Source organism: Netta rufina, assembly GCF_964035555.1.
Source record: "Netta rufina genome assembly, chromosome: 4".
Taxonomy (NCBI): Eukaryota; Metazoa; Chordata; class Aves; order Anseriformes; family Anatidae; genus Netta; species Netta rufina.
The window spans coordinates 69475321-69497154 of NC_140127.1; the positions used below are offsets into that span (position 1 = coordinate 69475321).

The window sequence follows — 21834 nt, forward strand, 5'->3', positions numbered from 1 at the left end:
CCTGGTTTACTGCAAACAGCTATCAGGTCTTCTCAAGATTCACAACTGTCTCTTATTTAGAAGGAACATAAGTCACCATTGACAGGATGTGACACCTAGTCTGTTTAAAACTACAGTCCTCTAACTTTGTAAAGTTTTGACTGAAACGACACAGCAGGAAGTGAAAGACAGACATGGCCTTAATGCTGACCTTCATCAGCAGCTAGGTCATCACAGAATCTTGGTGTTCTCACACAGGGAAGAGACTGAGGGTAAGACAATTAGAAGTTTTTCCTTCCACTGACATATGTGAAAGTAGGCGATATATTGATACGTACCAGAAGAGAAAATTGAACTTCAGTATTTATAAACATATCGGTAAACTGACATTTCCAACAAGAGATAATAATATACGAGAGGAGTGCAAATGTGAAGTTTTATTTTTTTCCCCCAATACATAATTAAAAGACTGAATGAACACACGGGACAGGAAGTCAGAAAAACTAGAAATATTTACAAGAACAATTAAGCTATGCATTTTTTTCCATCTTCAAAATCAAGTCATCACAGATTTTTGTTAGTTCATCATTTTCTTTAGCCTGTTAAAGAAAAAAAGAAGAGTTACAGGTACGTGTAAGGTATACTACAGGTAGCAAGCTGAGTCACAATAAGCCACATTTCCCAACATGGAATAGAAAGTCCATTTATATGCTAGTGACTTACAGAAATTTACTCAAAAGGGACAGTCTACTTTGTAGATCTCATGTAGATCCCCTTAAGAGCCCCAGGAAGTGAAGCAGAATTAACTGTAATTTCTCTCTACTTCAACAGATTTCCATAGATCAATTTGTTTCTAAAAATTTTGGTAAACTTAGACTTTTCAGACTCAAGGTCATTTTGTTAGGTATACTGAAATTCAAGATGATAGCAATGGTTTGGATTTTAAACTTCACAAGACAGACATCTCCATGGGATGATGCTTCGGTACTTTTACCGACATGTGGTAGTAGTTTCCAGCTTGTGTTAATTGCTTGAGTGGTTAAACCATTTTAATAAGAGTTCCTAACATAAAATAAAAGAAAAATCTTAAACAGGAAAAAAATAGTTCTCTGCTAAATGACTCATCTCATCTTTCTAGTTATAGGCCTACTGTTTACTTATTTATTCAAACCTTAGCCATAACCGTGAAGACATAAATACAGGATATTTTTTCTTAACAGCAGGAATGAATCAGAATTATCTGTTTTTGAGTCTTCAGTGTTGGCAGAAGTACAACCACGATGCAGTAGAACTAAGAGCATGCACTTCCAGCAATATATGTTTCAACCCTCAAATATTTCTATTTATTTGTTCTAACAAAGGAGACTGATGTGGCTTTACAAAGCATTTCAAGACTTCATCCATGAAGTGTATTTGATCGCAGTGTTTCATAAAGATTAAGGGCCTGAACAATATTGAAAGAGTTCAGCCAATACAAAACAGCTTGACTAGTGCTAATGGCTTACAAATCATGTGTCTACAAACAAGCTGAATCAGACAGTTATTCAAGATCATTTCCAGATTCTGCTCTTGGATGTGTTTAAGTTTCAAAACACTAACTCCTTCAGTAGTTTAGAGAGCATCCTGAGACAGCAGCCTCAATTGGTCATTTCTGTGACCCATCTATGGGAACAAGCCCTTTTGCTCCAAAAAAAAAAAAAAAAAAATCTATATACAGATAAGGCACACATCAATTATGTCAAGACTCAATTTCAGTACTTATTTCCCAACACCTACCTGGACAGCAGTCACCTAAAACAGCAGTTATTAGGACTATTTCTAGTAGTGGTGCAAGGTATTTCTTCAGCTTGTCTAAGGCAGTAGATTAAAAAGACTCAATCACAGCATTTTGACTAACCTTTTGTTCAAGGCTCCTCTCTAAAGACTGGATCCTCATTTGTTCTTTGCGGAGGCTGGCTTGGAGCGCTGCAGTCTCCGATTTAGCTTTGCTTCGTACTTGGGCAATTTCCTCATTTGCTCTGGAATTGAAGCAAAATGGATGTTTCTATCACATTCAAACAGCACAGTATAACTGTTCATAGAATCACACTAGATTCTCATTCTTTAAAGATCAACCCCCCAAAATCAATACTTTAAGCCAGGTTTTGGCATAAGCAAAGCCCATTTGACAACAACTGGGAAAAACTGCATATTTCACTCTTAGTACTTGGCTTCTTGGCATGGTACTTACTGATGCAGCTTTTCTTCAGCATGTGCCTTTAGTGCCTGATATCTCTGTTCCTCTCTCTTAATTCTAGCCAGGTATTCTTCAGCATATTTTTTCAAAGCCTCTTCATTCTGCCCCAGGAAGAAGTTTAGTTGGCTTTTTATGTACTAGTTGGTAAAATGGAAAGACTTTGCACAAGTCAGCAACTTAACTACACCAAAGTGACAGTATTTACCAATCAGAGTAAGAGGAAAAATTGCCAAGTAACATAAGCTATGAAACAAGTGCCAAGTCTCCCTACTAATTCCAACTCCTAACTTCAGCAACTCACTGTCTCCAGGTGATGCTTTAACTCTGCGCTAAGGAAAGGGCTTTGGAAAGCAGGGCGGAGAGATGGAAAGAATGCAAGATGAAGTCCTGCATAGGTTTCTGCTGAATAAGTCTAAGCATTTTGTGTAAGAAACCATAGCTTATGATCATCATTAACTTCATTCTTCTAGTCTGAGTATGTTTGACTTCACCAGTTTAAGCTAGAGAACATTCAGTAAAGTATATCATTTTGACTTGTAATAGAAAATCCTCTTCAGTACCCATTCAATGCTACATAGGGGAAAACAAGCTGTCCTTATGCAACAAGTTGCTACAATAGATTTGTTCCTCATAATTAACAGAAAAACCAATATGCATACAATAAGAAACAGCTCATTTTTGTTTGAAAAGCCTTTGGCTTCTAACAGAAAGATCATTATCATACTTTAAGCCAGCCACTAAATATAATAGAACATTTTTAAATCTTTAAAGCAGACAACTTGTTTTACAGGCTGTGCCTCTACTAGCTAATTAATGGCTGCTCTAGAAATGCATAACTTATGATCTTCTCTAATAGGAAAGGAAGTCTTATTTATCTTGGAAGAATATTATTTGCATTATAGCATCTTACTTTATGGTAACCCTCCAGCACTTCTTTCTGTTTTTCAAATCTCTTAAAGAGTTCAGAAAAAGATTTCTCCATAGAATTCAGATCTGAAATAACTTGTTGCTTCTCTTCCATCATCCTCTGCATTTCTTTCTTTGAAAGCTCCTTTTGCTTCTGAGCATCCTCTAAAGAAATTGGAGGTAACAGGGTTACATTATTGATTGTTATTGAATTAGTATAAAGCTAGATCTATAATATGGACAAGTAACCCACCAGATAACACTGTGAAAAGATGTTTTCATAGCATAATGTCTCCTCCAAAAAGGAGGCTGTATCTTTACTTTTAGTAAAGTAGTAGTATTCTCTTAGTTTGCTACATATTCTCTTGTACTAACCCCAAGGCTATTAAAGATTGTGATTATCACAATAGTTGAATAACTGGAGAAGACTGGGATAACAAGACAAACTAGCCTGGCAAACCTTTCTAGGACAACTTTTCGCTAGCACGCCTGAGCTACATTTCCCATAGGCTTACTTTTAAAAAAAGCATACATACAAAAGACACAGCATACTCTTCAGTTTCCTGAAAAGGAACTACATTTAAGCAAGGCACAGATTTGGCTAATTCACTTCTCAGCTAGGACAATGTACCTATGTAACAAGAACTTCACTTAATGTGCTTCAAAGTTAGGAAGACAAACATGATGGAAGCAGAGGGCAGATCAGTCCAGCAAGATCTCCTACTGACATCCCATTGCTTAATTAAGGCCAGATAATGAACCGTTAAGAAAGCTGCAGACATCTGGATCTGCCAGTTTTAATAAACTGGTAGTTCACAGTCCACTGGAGTGTCAGAGGATGTTAGATGTGCTCATGCTTGCCTCCCAATGTCATTATCTACTAAATCAACACACAGCCATGTCTATGTGAATATTCATTGAAATGTTACCCTCTAAGTACCTTGTCTGAAACCTTATTCACCCTCAAAGCACTTGAAACATTAATGACATCAGAAGTGAAACAGTTCAGTTGGCAACCTTAGGCTAAGCACAGCCCCCAGAATAATTTCAAATGCAAATTCAGAACTTACCCATCATTTGGGTTATTGTACCTTCAAACTCAGCAACTATTTTTCTATAAAAAGAAAAGAAAGTTAGACTATAAGATGGAAGAAGCAGCTGCAGTAAATAAGCTGGCATAGAAGAGATACTTACCCCATTTCCTTGTATTCCATATGAAGCTTTTCATACTTCTTTTTCCATTCGAGAGTCTCCAACTGTTTCTCTTGAACCTTTCAGGGAAAAGTAAACATGTCTCTTTCACATGAAGTGATACAAGATTTGATACTAGGAATGGTCCAAAGGGTAGCTTAGTTATACTTAATTTTCCCCATTTCAAACTCTAACTGCCTAACAGGTTCAAAGTGAAACATTTCTTTACAAATTTGAGTCACGTAAGATGTACGTGAAAACTAGAATTCAAACTGCACAATTCTCAGCGTTACCAAATTCTCTCAGCTGGCAAGTCCACCATTTGCTTGCTCCTATCCATCCTACACATTGCTCATTGGCCAGTAATGCTCTCAGGTGACATATATTCCCTTTTTATTTACAAATCATAAAAAGTCAGTCACACATCTACTGATCATAACACAAGACAGACAGTAAATACTGAAAGACTAAGCTGGTCAAGATTAATTTGCTGTTTGGAGTCATCTTTATTCAATACTCAACTTACTCCCTAACATGTTTCCAAATTTAAGACACCTCAGTCATCTTAAAAATAAATGTAACTATTTCACATCAGTTTAATTAAAGCAGAGCTCACAGTAACAGCAAAGAGTGCTTTTACTGCTTAATACTAAATAGTTTGTGCAAACCCCAGGAATTCAGTTTTGTCCTGGAATTTCTATTACTAGCCATAATGTTGATAAGTTGACTGCACAGTGTGGGAGGCCTTGAACATCGAACAAGGCCCAAAACAGCTGTGAAATTTGAACAGAAAAAGGTAAGTGCACTTAATTATTGCTGTCTTCCTCTCAAAGTTGCATGGTACACTGCAGTATACTGTTTTTTGTTTTTTGTTTTTTTTTTAAGCAGTTTTAAGAGTAAATGCATTTTAAGTGTACTGTAGTATTTCAGATGGCAGGAAGCAAGTCATGAGTGAAAAAGAATATAAAATAAGGAGAATCTGAACATTTCAACTCAAGAGGTATGCCTGCAGAAGGCATCAATAATAGTTAAGCTAGAAATAAGTGTTAAAACAGCAGAAGCATGTTAAGATAGAAGCTTTCATTAGCAAACTCATCTGAAATGGTTCAGTAGACAAGCTTTCATGAAACGATATATTTGCTCAGGAGGAAAACACATTTTCTCTCCTTCTCATCTCAGCTTGAGGTGTTTCACAAAAATCGTAAATTCGATCCATCTTGCTTTCAGGTTAATACAGTAAACCCGAGCACTTCTATCCATTTTTAAGAGCCCCAATAGCCGGTATAACAGTCACACCTGCCTTGCTGCAACTATTTCTCCATGTTTAAAATGATGCTCTAATATCTCACTTCAAAGAATTATGTTCAAAATATTATAAGCTTTGCTCCCTGTTCTTCTAACTTCTTTGTTTCAGATCAGCGCACTAAGAGGTGACCCCTGCTGGAGCCACACATTTCCCATTTCATGTGTTAGACAACATACTGGGTAAAAGTTACTCCCAGAAAAGGTAGTATTTTTATACTCTAAAAAAGAAAAGAACTGTAAAGCAGCAATAGGCTGCAGGTCACCTTCACCAAGGGAATTTACTGGTTGCAATATTCACTTGGAATTTAGAATGCTTTTCTTCTGCAGTTAATTTTGAAGTGAAAACTAGCTTTATGGGAACTGGTGCTTCAGTCCTTCTCTTAAAATATTCAATATTCATGAATTCACATAATCCAAAAGCTATAATAAATTAAGTATCCAGATTTTTTAAAGTGAGTGAATACACTATTCTTTTGGCATCAGGGAGAAGGTGGGGTTTCAAAAGCAATTTCTGTAGTGATTTAGTTACAGAAGATAATGAGGGAAGTGCCTCAGGCATCAATACTTGGTCCAGTCCTATTTACCTTTTTCATTAACAATCTGGATGACTGGGGGTAGTGTGCACCCTCAATGAGTTCACAGATGAGGCAAAAGGGAGTGACCCATTCACCAGAGGGTCATGCTGTCATCTAGAAGGACCTCAACACACTAGAGACGTACGAACTCCTGCACCTCAGGAGGAACAAATGACACCAACACATGCTGGGAGGCACCCAACTAGAAGGCAGCTTTGCAGAAAAGGATCTAGGAATCCTGGTGGACATCAATTTGAAAACGAACCAGCAACACGCCCTTGCTCTTAAGAAGGCTAACTATTCTTGGATGCATCAGGCAAAGTATCAGCAGCAGGGAAAAAGGCAATCCTTCCTCTCGCAATCCTTCTCTAACTCGGCACTGGTGAGGCTGCACCTGGAGTGCTGGGTCTAGTTCTGGGTCCCCCAGCACTGAAAAGAGTCCAGAGGTCCACCAAAATAGTGAAAGGCCTGGAGCACCTATCCTACGAGGAGAGCTGAGACTGTTCAGCATGGAAAAAGAAGGAGCTCAGGGAGATTTCATCCATGTCTGTATATACCTGAAGGAAAGATGCAAAGAAGACCAAGCCAAGCTCTTTTCAGCAGTGCCCAGTGACAGGACAAGAAGCAACAGGCAAAAACTAGAACACAAAAGGTTCCCCCCGAACATCAGGAAACATTATTTTTACCATGCAGGTTGCCTGGAGAGGTTGTGGAGCTCCCCTCCTTGGAGGGCTTCAAAAGCCACCTGGACGTAGTCCTGGGCCACCTGCTCTGGGTGGCCCTGCCTTACCAAGAGTCAGACCACACAGCCTCCAGAGGGCCCTTCCAACCTCAGCCATTCTGTGAGTCAATGTTTAAAATCCCATTGACTCTTTCTGCCCCTCCCAACTAATGTTAGTCCAGAGGGAGCTCTGGATCTCCCCAGCACTTATTTTAGTTGCTGGACATACTGACATGCCTCCCTATTACACAAAAAAAAAGTTATCACCACACTGAATTGACATTACAGATTTATCTTGCTTTACTGGAATAGTTATATAAAATGCAGCCCCTCCTTCCCACTGGTAAGAATAGGTATTTCCTGGGTAGTTTAAAAAAAATATTTTGGTAACTGGTATCAAGCCCCAAATCTGATCAAGAATGCTTTTTAATATGCATCGGTTCTAAGGCAGAACCCAACTAAAAGTGAAGTTTCACATATTTCCTTAGATATCAGCTCTTCAGAGTTCTACACCTACTGTTCTTATCAAGAACACAACAAGCTTTTGGGGATGAGATGTTTATGTCAAGTATGACTGATAGAATTGCCAAGCGTGGAACTCTACAACACAATCTAAACAAAAATTATTTTCAAGGCTATGCAGAGTCAAGTGACACCATACCTCTCTTTTAACCAGTTCAACAGCTGCATCCATGTCTTTTTGGCTATATTTTAGTACATCTATAATAGCATCCACCGCAGCATCTGTGGAAGCAGCAGAATGGAGTGGAGAAATGTCACTAGTGAAGGAGTCTGGGATTAAGGAATCTGTGTCCTGTGAGGAGGTAAAAGCTGAGTTAAGTGATTCTGACTTTTTTATGCAATCATTAACTGTTGATAGATTATTCAGTGTAAATGAATATATCCCAATAAGAAGCCCCCCTAAATACCTCCATAACTTAATTACCATGGCTTTCTTATCTTGTAGGTATTTTATAAAGCTACATTGTTATCTGAGGTGTAACAGAGTGCTATCCTCCAATTATCTGCTGTGTTTCTGATGGTTATGACACCATACTATTCCCTATGAGCAAACAGAACACCTTTTCAGGATACTGTGTGCAGATCTGTTCATATAAGGGTGTTCATTGCTCTGAAGCTTACACTGTATGGCATCAAGTTTAATCAAAAAGTGCTTTTCATCTCAGCACTGCAATTAAAATAGAAGTTTGTCTTATTTTTGTGGCTTCAGCTGTATGAAAAAAGATTGCTTGATTAAAGCAGTTTTTAAAAACAGTTCAAATTCTCCTAGACCATGTGCAATGCCATCAGTTTCCACAAAAAAAGATTTGTAATACAAGAAAATTAAGTCCATCCAAAAGTTCAGCTTTGATATGAGTAGTTAACCAACCTTTCTAGGACAACAATTAAAATAAGCCTCAAATATTCTGCAATCTTTAAAAGCTGTGTAAGTCTTAACTCCAGATTCTGGCTGATCGCTTCCCCAAAATAAAGACATGAAACCCAGTATCACTCCAGACATCCTTACAGAAGTTGTAAATGTTCCTAGAAGATCTAGCCCTTTTGGTTTCTCTTCATTTTGAAGACTCACTGCAGGCTTTTCAGCTTCCTCAAGCAGTTTGCTTAGATCAGAAACAGGGCTAAAAACAAACAAACACAACATAATATTCCAGCACTGCCTTTCCTTATACCACCACATACTACAGTCTGGATTAAATCAATACCTACCCATACTGTGGTGGAGCAGTTGCAGTCATGATACTTGTACTTGTCTCAATAGTGCCAAAAATTGGTTTTCTTGGACTGTCTCTCAGCAGAGGGTCAAACTTCAAATACAGAGATTGTTTCCTCAAAGCAGACTCTTTGAACTGAGGGGAAGAGGCATAAACTGGTAGATTTGCTGCTTCATAGAATAACACACACGCAAACCCCCACACAAATAACCCTCTGGAGAGAGGGTGAGCCTATTCTTCTGTGGCCAGAGTATTGTTCTCAGGAGAAAAATACATAAGCTTGTGGGCACCGAGTTCTGAAGTCCTTATGTAACATCAAGTGAACAGTCCTCTGCTCACAGATAGAGCCAAAAGGACAAACTTTTACTAACTATTCAAAACCAGCAAAGACACTGAAAGATGGTACTGTAAACTGAATGCATAGTCTTGTCTTTTGTTTTTACTCACATAAAAATAAGGACAAACACAGTATGACTAAAAACCAAGTTTAATTTCAGTATATTCACTCTATACTCAAAGCCACTCCCACTCCAGCCCAAAGCGGGAGAAAACAACAACTGAGCTGAACTGATTGAAACATGACATAGCCAATTCAGAGTCAGATTTCCTGAAACATTTCCTGAAACAGCCCATGAAACGGAAGGGCTTAAAAAAATCTTTTCAAAACAATGATCCTGCACTTTCAAAGCATGCTGTTCTTGCCATTTTGGCAGAGAGGGGAAATGTCATCCATCCGAACTTCACCACTGTAAGAAAAATGGCAAACTCTGCAAACTGGAAGCATAGGACACCTGATTCTTTGCAGAATTGTTTATAACTATATTTCCTCCTCCTCACCATGCCTTATTGACACTCTCCTATGAAATAAACCTGTATTTCTGCAAGCAAGTTCAAAGTCAAGTTACTTCACAAAAACATTTAAGGCTTCATGGCTTCCCTTTCACCCAGCCAGGGAGGCAAACAAAGCATTTCAATACAATACTTACTGATGAAGTTCCAAACTGCTCCAGATAGTCTATTTCATTGCCCATTCCTAGAACTGGAAAAGAAGTGATATGATATGATAATATTGCATCTTCATTGCTATCTCACAGTGAAGCATCTACAGCTATGCTGGTGTATACAGGCAATAAGTTTGTGCTCCTATCTCATGAGCTCATTTTCCATCTACTAAAAGATATTGCACTTTTATCTCAAAAAGAAATAAAATGAAAATCAGGCAAAGAGTTCTAAAATGTATGAATGACCATCCATATAGCAATAAGCAGCGACTATTCAAAAAGTGCTGAGGGCTTGCAGTTACCCTCAAGACTCACAATTACAGGTAGTTGTATAGCTCCAGTGTTCTCCCTTTAGAAACCCCTTAATACCAGAAGTGATTTTAAGGGCAGAGGTTTTCTTCTTAAAAAACGAAAAGCTGCCACTGAAGCCCCAAATAAATTATTTCTACACAAGCCCAAGTTTCATCTTCACAAGCAGCTGATGGCTGATAGCCAGCTATTTCAATTTAGCTTAACCTATTAATACAGAAAAAGTTAGAAGTAAGCTCAGGTACATTTCCCACCCTGCTAGTTATTGTGTTGGGCTTTTTTTCCCCCCAACAATCCTTCCAGAAGAAGGAAATGGAAGATAATAACAGCTAAAATCAGTACTAAAACTGAAAAGAAATACATGCACAGAAGTTACTATAACAATATCTTTCCATTTTACTGTGAAGGAGTATCCTTACCTTCTGCTGATGGTCTGAAGAACTCTTCAGTTTCAGTGCTTGCTGTCTGCTCATCTGCTGTTATTTCAGTTTTGTGTGAGCTAGGTTTGGTTTCTTCTGCAGGCGTTGACCTTTTCCCACTGTCAGCAGAAACTAAATTATCTTGAGATGGGGTATTAGCTGGAGACACTTTAGATGGGTTTATTTGCTTCTCCTGAAAAGAAAAGAACAATCCTTTTTATTGTTTAAAACAACAATTTAAATGCAATATGAAAGTCACTAATAATCAAATTGGTTTGGCACAAATTAGCTGTGCAACCAGGATAATAAGCCTCAGTAATTCAGACAGGGAAAATAAACAGTACCAACACTAAGTACAGGAGTCACTTTTTAAGAATCCACACCCTTGTGTTTGTCCTCGTACGCAACTGCTGATCAAAAATGATACCACATACCAAGACACCAATTGTCTGTCTCTGATGTTACCTTCAAAAGACAAGTCGACACAGTTTACATTTACTCTAGAACTGCTGAAGCTTCATAAAAAAAACTATTTCTTGGTTAAATTATCAAACATGGGTCTGACAAGGTTAAGTTGCAAAGAACTTTGTTCCAAGGAACAACTTGGTAAAAGCTGGCTATCTTTTCTATACCTTACCATTGCCGGTGCTTCTGGAAGTTCAGCTTCTTGAACTCCTGGCGTTTCTTGCATTCTTGGCTTGTCTTCTACCACATTCTGTTTGCCGATCTCCCTTGGTGGGAAGAGGAGGGAAAAGTCAAAATCCCAGTCACAGACAGTTCTGAATTTTATCTATGAGATATACTGAAGCACTGAATAAATAAGCTTATTTGAGCGCTTCTACTGCAAAGTACGGGAAGCTTCAAGGAAGATGAGGATGTAAATTCTCCGTCTTGCCTGGTCACAACTTAAATGACAAAGCTCTACCTCCACCAGAAGCAGTGCTATGTGGGAAGCAGAAAAATCACAACAGTATTACTTGTTCCTGTTCACTTAACACCCTTCTCATTTCCATTTGAGCAGCCCAACATTTTTAAACTAAAGATAGGCTTTTGTTTAATTAAGAGCAGAATTACAAGCAGGCTGCTCTTTCCACCAAAATAACACTGTGATTCTTGGTGTAAGCCATAGAACTTCATTAGAGAGGTCCAATACTTCAGTTAATGCTGACAGCATAACTTTCCCCTTTGGTAAATAGTAGCTGATTACAGTACACTGGGAGAGCAAACATTTCTGTTAAATCAGCATCTCCTGGCAGTCTCCTTCAGGTTTGTTCCTGGCTGCCTATTGTAATGCTGACATTTTAATAGTTACACTTCCAAGAAAAGGCAACACATCATCTCCCATTCCCAAGTAGGAGAAGCTTGCTTCATCTGGTGCCAAAAAAAATAGAACTTTCATAACCAGCATTTTTATGGGAGATAGCATTCAGATACCAAGAAAATGCAAGGCAGAAACAGCACCTCTGAGTTCAGCCAAGACACTAAGTATAGAACAGAACTGCCTAGTTCTTCCATGTAGTACCTGATATGCAACACTGCCTACTTACCTGTTTACTGAAAGATAATAGTTACCTGATATTTCACACTTCACTTTCATCTTGGAGTAGGTAAAGAGCTACTTGACCAAGGCATTAATGCTCTTCCCATGTAAGTCTGCTCCCTTCCCTTCCTCCAAATTTAAAGATACATTTTGCCAAGAGCTAGCCATGGTTTCTCCAGTAAAATCTTAGCTGCTGCAACATGTTGTGTTAAAGGTTACCATGTGCAATATAAGCAAGCCAGCCTTGGAGGAAGAAAGTCAAGGAGGTGTAGGAGTCTAATTATTATTAGATAGATACCATTTAACTACTTTTTCCTCACACGAGTTCAAGGCCCTTCTACTTTCAGTTATACAGATTTACTTACGGGCTTCTGGGTTCTTTTTCCTCAAGAATTTCACCAGTAATTGGTCTGTTATCCTGCTCCACTGGAAGAGGCTCCTTTCTTGGCGAGGTGTGATCCAGCTCCTCCTGCAGGTCAGCTTTCTGAGAGCTAGGTTCAGAGCACTTGGGTGAGGTGGAAATTTTAGAGCCTCCTCCAAAGGGATTGAAGTTTGGATCATCAAGTTTGTCCCAGTCAAACTTATAAGATGCTTTTGGAACAGGAATTTCATCTTCCACATTACTTTTATTTTGTACTTCAGTATTCTCTGGCTTTGTTTTGGTAGTCGGAATTTTTTTGGAAGGTGGTTTAATACCAGGCCTTTTACCTAGTTTCTTCGGCGGTGGTTTTCTAGCACTGGTATTATCAAAGTCAAATTCCAGTTTTACTGGTCCGGCTTTGGGGACACCAGGCTTTTCTGAGGGTTCCCTTTTAGAGACAGCAGGTTCTTCCAGAGGCTTCAACTCTTCTGCAGAAGCTTTTTCTGCTACTGAAACATTCTGAAGCTTTGATTCCCCAGTTTTAGAAGAATCAGTTATATCAGAGCTACGAGGACCCAGATTGCCAGATTTACCAGCTTGGTTTACTTCTGTGGAAGTTGACTCCTGCACAGAGTCACTGATAGTTTGTTTTGGGGACAGCTTGGGTTTGTTAGACTCCAACTCTGTCAAAACAGATTCTTTTCCAGCAAAAAAAGTATTCTCCTCTTCACTTGGGTGCTCAGTACTTGCTATAGCTGAAGAAGCTGTACTATCCAGTGGAAGAGAATTACTACCTTTTTCAGAAGTTTTCCCAGAGCTGCTAGATACTCTTACAGGAGATTTTTGCAGATTTCCAGGAGAGTTCTGAAGCTGCATTGAACTCTGAAAGGGATTGATGTCATTTAAGTTATCAAAATCAATGTTGTAGGAACCTCGGCTCTTCACTGGCATCTCATCATCTGGGAAAGGAGCAGCACTGACTTTCTCTGGCATTTGCGTATTTATCTCTGTATTACTTGCTTCAGCTTCAGTCTTTTGAAGACTCGTGCTGCATTAAAAAAGGTCAAATCACACATGATATAGCCATTTTTTAGATATCTCTTTAAATATGATGTGAAATGCTATTTGCTTAAGTAGCTTTCTTCAGATAATAAAAATTGGTGGTATAATGAGAGCAGCTGATAGCAAAAGAATGCCCTAAAAGCAAAAATCCAGATGCTACCTAAGTAGTCTAAAATCATGAGCTAGCACACACAAACTACATGAAAAATCAATCTTTGAAGGTACTTAGTATTCTTAAGCCATCAGTTCTACACACAGCTACCTTACGCCAGTCACCTCTGATGACCTGTACTCACTACAACTTACAGACATTTCTCTGTCACTAAGCAGTGTGAAATACACGTTGCTTAGGAAGTTATTAACAACAAGGAGTCTGAGAAAAGGCACAACAAGTGGTGCATTTTTGTGTAATTTCATCCATGAGTCATGACCAAGTCACAAGACAGACTAAACTAAATTATGATTCAGGTTCTCCCATTCTAGTCAATGCTCTGTCTGGTCACCAACAGATTTCCCCCCCCTTACCCCCGGTGCAAGTATCCACCAGGATATCATCTGCAGAGGCCTTTATGTCAAAAACAGATCCTACATTTCAGGCACTCTGAACTCAATACAACACAAGAGCTGAAGAGCAAAGCAGTATACAAGCAAATACTTCTCCAGTAAGTAAAACATAAGACTCTCCAGCAGAAGAAACAGGTTAAAGAATGAGTTTGTGTACTCACTACTGGTTGGTAGTCTACAAGTCATTGCTCTCCACGTTAGTTCCCCAAACTTAACTTCTGAGGCTTTGCCTCAGACTACAGAGAGTTAAGCCATTACTTCCTGAAACAGGATTTCCTCCCATTGTTTCGTCCCTGCTCAAAGTAGCTATTTCTATGTGCCATTCATATCTGCTGTAGAGCAGGACATGATTAAAAGCCTGTCAATAAAAATACCACTTTGATAAGCCTGAAAGCAAAGGCAGGAGATAGAGTTCAGGAAGTTCTTCTCACCGGGTTGGAGCGCCTCTTCCCTGCTATAGTTCAGCCCCAGACTTGTTCAACTGCTCAGGCCCCTCCCATTCTCCTTCAGTGCTTAACCTAATAAATGCCAGCCCAGAGCAAGACACCTGCTTGAAACTTTGCTTAATTTATTCAGAAACTAGTCAAAAGTGACCTCTTTCAGCAAGACCCACTCCTTTAGCTTGTTTGCTGCAAGCAGATTCTTATATTTTAAATGTAGAAAAGATATGCACAGCCAAAGTGGTATCTTGACACACACTCATCCCCCTAACTAAAGCCAGTTTGGTGCTAGCCTTTTTAACTGAACTGAGCCATGTATGTACCAAATCTTCATTTAAGCAATAAGTTTGAGGCATAAACACAATTAAGTTACTTAAGAATTGAGGTGGTTTGCTCAGATGTACTTTTCTCAACTGGAGTTTACATACAAATTAACGGCTGAAGCAAACCTAAATGTTTAATGAACATGTAAGCATTCAATCTTTCTCTCTTCTCCCTGTCCCAAACACAAGAATTGGGATCAAATGAATACTATAGGGTAGCTGAAAACAAAAGGATGTACTTCCTCACAGAAGACAAAAGTTAAGATCTGAGACTTCTTGTCACTGGGCACTGTAGACACCAGATGTTTGCAGAAGTTTAAGAAGGGGCTGAAAAATTCAGTAAGAAAAATATGCATTGAGGCTTGCCTATTTAGATATTTTATCATTATACCATTATAACAACACTTGTAGTAAAGGAGAGGTTACAAAACCCTAAACTGTAACACTGCAGACCTTGTGCTCTTCTCTAGACAGGTGCCACCAGGCTCCTTAAGACCCAGGCTGCTAGACTGTTCTTACTTGGAATTGACATGATATTCCCTGTGTTATTAGATTTCCTTTAATCTTAACACTCACTGGCTCAAGGTGGCAATTCAAGCTAACCCTCCAGAAAACGTATCCTAAGGAGAAAGCCTAAAGAGATAAAGCAGTACCTAACATAAAGATGGAGTTTTAAGGCTTGATTAACTTCAGAATAGTCATAGCCTCGCATGAAAACCTTACCGTAGGAAGCAGTTTCACATTCTCTGCCTAAAGTACTTTTCTCTTAAATTATTTATGCTTACTAGTAAATACACTAAGAAATATATCTTATTATAGTCATCTGAAGGAAATCAGTTAATAAAGGAATTAAAAATGTAGTTCAATATTCAATATTACAAACCACAAGAAAGCTTTCTTAAAAGTAGTAACAGTTATCTTTGAAAGAAGTTTGTGTATCAAGTCAGCATTATTTTTACTGTTTCCATCTCGTTACAAAATATTATATTACAGTTTAAATATACAGGCTTAAAAAGGGGAAAATTAGCTTGCAGATGTCCCCCATTGCTAATGCTGCTAGCAGTGAATACTCTACTTACTCAATACTGACGGGTGCAGATAAAAGATCATCCTGAAAGGCTTCACTGCAATCATCAAGTGTGAAAGTAGACTCAAGTTTGTCCGTCATGGTAGGACTCAAGATTTTTCGAGTCTGAGGATCTCTTAGAGGAGTTTGAAAGGTTACCTTTAAGAAAGGGACAGGGGTGAGCAGGGGGAAGGAAAAAAAGAACATGAACACCAGAACATCTTCAAGCTCCAAACAGCATACGTGTTCAGTAGTGTAGATCATAGGAGGAAGAAGAACATAACCAATATGAAAGCAAAACTCTACCTTCATAGCTTTTGCCACGCTTTTTGGTGGCAAGTTTTCTTTCTGGGACAGGCGCAGAATGGAAGGTCTTCCTGTAGGTTCCGGTGGTGCGAAGCAAAAACCACAGTCTTCCGCTGTTAGGTCATCACTGATGTTTTCTCCATTTTCTCCATTTTCTGCATTTAAAATCTGCAGACTCATTCTAGGATATCAACACATACAACATCACTGCATGAATGAGAGGGTGTGGTCAGCCAGATGCACTTTCAGATAACTGAAGTTGGAAGCCTCACACTGGCTAGCAAAAAAGAAAAAAAAAAGCTTCAAAAGCAGCCTTAAAAGCATTCAAAATCCTGACATGAAAAGGTACCTCGAGACTATGAAAGCATCTAAATGCAGCATTTGTCCAGCCCCTCTGCTTTTGCTAGTGGTCTAGGCAGTTAATTGCTAATATTATGCTTTCCAGTTAACATACTACCCTACTAATTAAGCTGCCCATACTTTAGAAGGAGCTCTATCATTTGCAAGTTTCTTCATTCTCAGCCCCTTAAAACCAGCAGTGACATGCAGTCATGTCTCTTGTAATAGGGCATCCAGCTAAGCAAAATTACAGCTTTTGCAAGGGGCAGATGACAATCATTCCTCTATTTTATTCACATGGTCTCATTTCTACATTGTATATCAGCAAAACACAAATGTGTTTAGTTAGGGTGTGTTTAGGATCAGAGTCCTGAATACAATTATTCAGCTTTTTCCAGCACTGTCTGAACACATGCTGCTTTTGTGAAGCACATATACTTAAGAATCCTTTGTTGTATAGACATTACTAGTATGTAAATCTAAAAAAAAAGTAATAAATAGATATTTATGAAATATTGCTTTTAAGACATGCACAAAGCTTCACTAGACCATACAGACTTGTCTAATTTTACTAATATTTAAAATGTGAAAGACTTGAAACTAAAATTTCCACAACATCTAAGATCAAAGATGAAAATAAGCTAAAAATACAAAAAGAACACTTCAAGTATCCCAGGCAAGCCAACATGTTCTATGTACTTGAACTCAGTCTACTTCTAATTCCCATTGGAGTCTCCTCTGTTTTTAAACGTTAAAGCAACAATGCTCAGTGTTGCTACTGAGCAAACAGAAACAACCAAAAAGGACCAGAGCACAAGAGGCATTTTAAGCAAGATCTAGGCATAACCATTGTCCACCAAGGATAGCTCAGCTATCTGCCAGGCCTCTGACAAAGTGATTTCTTTCATAGGAATTGAAATTAGAAGGCATCAGACAGCACTTATGCAAGATAACCAGGATCATCAAGCAGTGATGTTGGCTTTCTGCACTGGATAACCATTCCAAGTTATCTCAAAAGCTTGATTTGAACAAACAGCTGACCATCAGCTTCTTTCTTCACCCTCCATCATGCAGTCAACAAAATTAGCAGAGGGAGACTCCAAATGATCATTTTAATTTTCGTAAAGAGGTAACAAGAACACTCACACTGAAAGCTTTGTCACATTTTCAATCTCATTGCCCTTGTATGCAGAGACTTAAATATGGAAATTTGAATATTCATCTCCCCACTCTTACAATAATCCTTATGGGAAAGTCTGTTTCCTACTCTCCAGTAAGCTCAGCTTCTTTGTCTGAGAGACTGACAACAGCAGGGTGTTAATCAGCAATAGAATGCAAACAACAGATATGGAAGCAATGCCAAGTACGCCTCTATTTGCTATTTCTTCATTCCTTCTTTAGCTCTCACCACACTCATACTTTAGCCCAAGTTATTTTACATAAAATATTTTTACATTAACCTGTAAAACTTGAAGTAAAGCACTTCAGTGCAAGCTAAAATTGGGATAGCAATTCTTTAGTTATTTTGTGCAATCAATTTAGAAACAAAGCCTAAGATGTGATGAAGTTGGCAGCACCTTTAAAACAAGCTCCTTAAGCATGGGATGCTCACCTGGAGACTTCAGGCTTGTTATTCAGCTACACATGCACCAGATTCAGATCACTAAAATGGCTAACAAATTGACCCCATATACATGTGTGTATTTTTGTCCAGACTTTTAGATATTAAGTCTAGAAGTCAAATTCTGCATTTATTTAAAATATTTAAGTAAGAAAAAATGACATCGTTGCTTGAAGTGGTCAGTAGCCAATTCATGCAAGTAGGGGTTGTGAAAGACAAGTTTTCCCCCACTATGGCCACTCAAAAATCCCAAAATGAAACTGCTTCATGTTTCTGAAGAATATTTATTTATGTACAAGCAGCAGTCTTCCATTCCATATTTGAGAACATAAGTCTGGTGACAACAAGTGAATCCAATTCATAAATTGAGGGCTTCCTAGCAGCTACCTGTTAGTTACTACCAGTCACAGGGGCACAACACCCAATACACCAGTGTGGTCTCAAATGCCTGCACTGAACATGCAAAGCAAAAGCAATTTTTTCCTATTTATTTATCCTTTTGAAGCCCTCCAGCAGCTAAGATGCAGAGCACTCAACCCAGACAGAGTGACACATTACAACCAACATTCACACCTGGTATTTTGGGCTGGTTTTCACATGTTAACTGCAGCTCACACATCACTAAGTGACCCAAGGCACATGCTGCTGTGTTTCCCCAGAGCTGACAGCTGTCTTTTCACAGAATGGTTGAGGTTAGAAGGGACCTCCAGAGATCATTAGTCCACCCTTGCTCAAGCAGGATCACATAAAGCATGCTGCACAGGACCACATCCAGGCCGGTTCTAAGCATCTCCAAAGAAAGAGACTCCACAACCTCTCTGGGCAGCCCGTTCCAGTGCTCTATCATCCAAACCAGAAAGAAGCTCTCCCTCATACGGCAATGAAGCCTCCTGTGGTTCAATTTACACCCGTTAACCCCTGTTCTATCACTGGCCACCACTGAGAAGAGCTTGGCCCCATCCTCTTCACATGGCCCCCTCAGGTACTTGTAGAGATTGATGAGATCCCTTCTCAGTACCCTCTTCTCTAGGCTAACAGGCCCAGCTCGCTTTGACTTTCCTCAATAAGTCTTTCCTTTCTACCACAAACACCTCAGCCCAGCACCAGCAATGACTTTTCCCGTTAACAGCGCCCTTCACAGTCATAGCCTGCCTCTGACCACAGAGGCCACCCGACTCCCAAACCGTTTGAGGGAGAATTCGCATCAGCCCCAGCCCAGAACAGCCGTGGCGGGCAGCAGCCAGCCCCCTCGTCCTCCCTTTTTTATGGGGGACCAAAAAGCGGCCTCAGCGACCTAAAAACGCGCATCTCTGTTGACCGAGGCCCCCCCAGCTCCCTGGGGACCCCAATCCCACAGAGCCGAACCTGAACCCCCTCCCCTCACCCCCACACCCCAGAGACCCCCCTACATCGCCCCCAAGACCCAAGGACGACCGCAAGGACGACCCCAAGCCCTTCCCGAGCCCCCCGCCGCCCCCTGAGTCCTGCCTCTGGGCCCCAACCCCACAGAACCCCTCATAAGACCCCCACAAAACCCTCCCAACCCCCCGAAAAACCACAAAGGGGCCCCCAAGCGCCCCCCAAAGCACACCAAGGAACCCCCTCAGCCCTTACCTGCCGGCAGCGACCCGGGCCCGAGCCCCCTCAGCGCGTCCAGCGGGACCCAGCAGGCACCAACCCCCCTCCGCCACAGCCACCACCACCTCCGCCGCCTCAGGATTTCAAATTTCAACGGCGGCTCCAACCGGCGAATGGGAAGCGGCATTCACAACGCTTTAGCCAATAGGAAAAGAGCGCTGCCAGGTGGGGCGGGGATAGAGGGGCGGTGCGCCAATAGGGCGCCTCGGAAGGGGGTGTTGCCGCGTGAGGCATGCTGGGAATTGTAGTTTTGCGGCGCTCTGTTATGGCTGAATGGCTCAGCCCCGCTTCCCGCTAGGCCAAACACCTGCTGGCTCTTGGGGGGAGAAAACCCCGTGTTTAGTGCTATTCTGGAGAAATTTGTGGTGTTACTGGCACCCCAAGCTCGGCCCCCACAGGACTGAAGTGTATTTGGGGGGCAAAGACTCGAGTCCGTAAATCCTGTAAATCCTGTGCTAAATAACTCCACTTTTTGGTGTGACATTTTACAAAACCAACATTTTAATAGCCAAAACCCTCTTGCAGCAGAAGGAAGTGAGCTAAGAGGGCTGCTGCAAAGCACTGAAAGCCCATAGAGATATTTATGGACTCAGGCAGGTGCCTGCCTGTGCTCATCAGTCCGTACTACACACACCCTGATGCCCACACAAAGCAAAAAAGGGTAAAAATCACAGGAATAGGCTCTAATATTCTCTCAGGAGACTGGAGGAGTCAGGTCTGAGCCTACAGCAGGCTGGGCTGACTTTTTGAGAGGTCTCTGGAAGTAAAAACCCAGAGCGTCCCCTGAGAGTCACGCCTGTGCTGAGCTCATGAAATGTTTGTTTTTTTTTTTTCCCCATTAAGATCCTTTAAAATAAATAAAAATTTGCTGATACAGAAAACAATGCAGGATCAGCTCAGAAGTTGGAAAAGTTTTACATTCACGTTTAAATTCTGGTTCTGTTGAGAAATCTGTGTTGATAAATACATCCACATGGACCTTCAGGACTTTTGCACAACTGTCCCACATAGCTCTGATAGTATTTTGCCTCTCCTCCCCCTGGCACAATAACTTCCACAACATCTCAGTTATTCTGTTTCAACATTCCTCTTAAAAAAAAAAAAAAAAAAAAAAAAAAACCACCTTCACAAGCTTATTTTTATGAATCTTCATAGCCCAGCCGACGAATTAAATCAGTTCTTGCAGCTGAGTCATTAGCAACAAAGAAATGATTGTTAAAACAATTTTGTAACAACACTGTCTTTTAGGATGAAATAAGATGCTCCCAATCTAAGCTTAGTTGTATCGATGCAGCAATCTTATTCAAGAATCACTAAACAACCGCGAATTCCTGATCCCCAACAACATCAGTAACACAGCAACCATCTGCCAGCATAAGATTTCACATTGTGGGGGCTGCATTTCCTATTTACTTGGTTTACTTGGTAGCAGTTTAAAATGTTGCACAATGGTTTCTTTTCTGTGCTTCTCCAATTACACAATTTCCTCTTTCTTTGTAACAGACAAACGTTGCAGTTCATGGTTACTGCAGGGTGCAGGCAGGGGGGTTGTTGCATTCTGAGAGAAACAGCCATTCTTGTGGCTATTAGTTTTTGTTTTGTTTTGTTTCGCTTCTATTTCAGGAGTAGCCAGAAATCACAGGTAGGACTCTACTGTGTTTTGGAGTGTACAAATGTACCTTTAAATCTGTCTCCCATTAAGGTCTTAGCTGATCATCCTCTAAAGAAAATATTACATAAAACACAACAGGAAGCCTGGAGAAAAAGTGCTTTTTTTTTTTTTTTTTTTTTTTTTCCGTGTTCTTTTTTTTCTGGAGCCTTAAGTAAAACATTAGCCTAATTCAGACGGATGTTATCTTCATACAGCACTCTTCTGGGTTTAAAACTCTAATTAATTTCCTCCACCGGGCCTGCGCAGCGTACAATTAAAAGTTTATGAACTTCATCGAGCACAGCACCTCCGCATTCACGTGCCTGGCTGCCGGGGATGGAGACAGCAGGTGACGCCACAACGAGAGCCTTTGGGTGAGGAGCAACCCCAAACCCTCCTGGCCCTGCCCAGCCTCCCCACGGCCATCTATCTCCTGAGGCCGTGCCGTGCGGTGGCAGCAGGACTTTGGCGAGCCTGCAGGACTACATCTCCCAGAGAGCCTCGCAAAGCCGAGCTGAGCCGTGCTGAGCCGTGCTGTGCCCCGGCGG

At 40.3% G+C, this 21834-nt stretch overlaps 1 protein-coding gene across 5 annotated transcripts; it reads right to left on the bottom strand.

The window, feature by feature from the left end:
• Positions 1-401: 401 nt before the first annotated feature.
• Positions 402-19670, bottom strand: TACC3 (transforming acidic coiled-coil containing protein 3). Of its 5 annotated transcripts, XM_084285640.1 has the most exons (16): positions 19612-19670; positions 16038-16218; positions 15745-15890; positions 12281-13324; positions 11013-11106; positions 10376-10568; positions 9633-9685; positions 8642-8781; positions 8442-8553; positions 7575-7727; positions 4316-4392; positions 4192-4235; positions 3126-3286; positions 2210-2316; positions 1877-1997; positions 402-578 (listed from the first exon to the last, which is right to left on the bottom strand). In XM_084285640.1, exons 2-16 carry the CDS (start codon positions 16215-16217, stop codon positions 510-512), a joined length of 2694 nt encoding a protein of 897 aa, XP_084141766.1. In that variant the 5' UTR covers position 16218; positions 19612-19670; the 3' UTR covers positions 402-509. The 5 variants fall into 5 exon arrangements, with proteins under 5 accessions (XP_084141766.1, XP_084141767.1, XP_084141769.1 ...); XM_084285641.1 differs by lacking the exons at positions 16038-16218; positions 19612-19670 and adding an exon at positions 15975-16008; XM_084285643.1 differs by lacking the exons at positions 15745-15890; positions 19612-19670 and having other exon boundaries at positions 16038-16077.
• Between the last annotated feature and the right edge of the window lie 2164 nt (positions 19671-21834).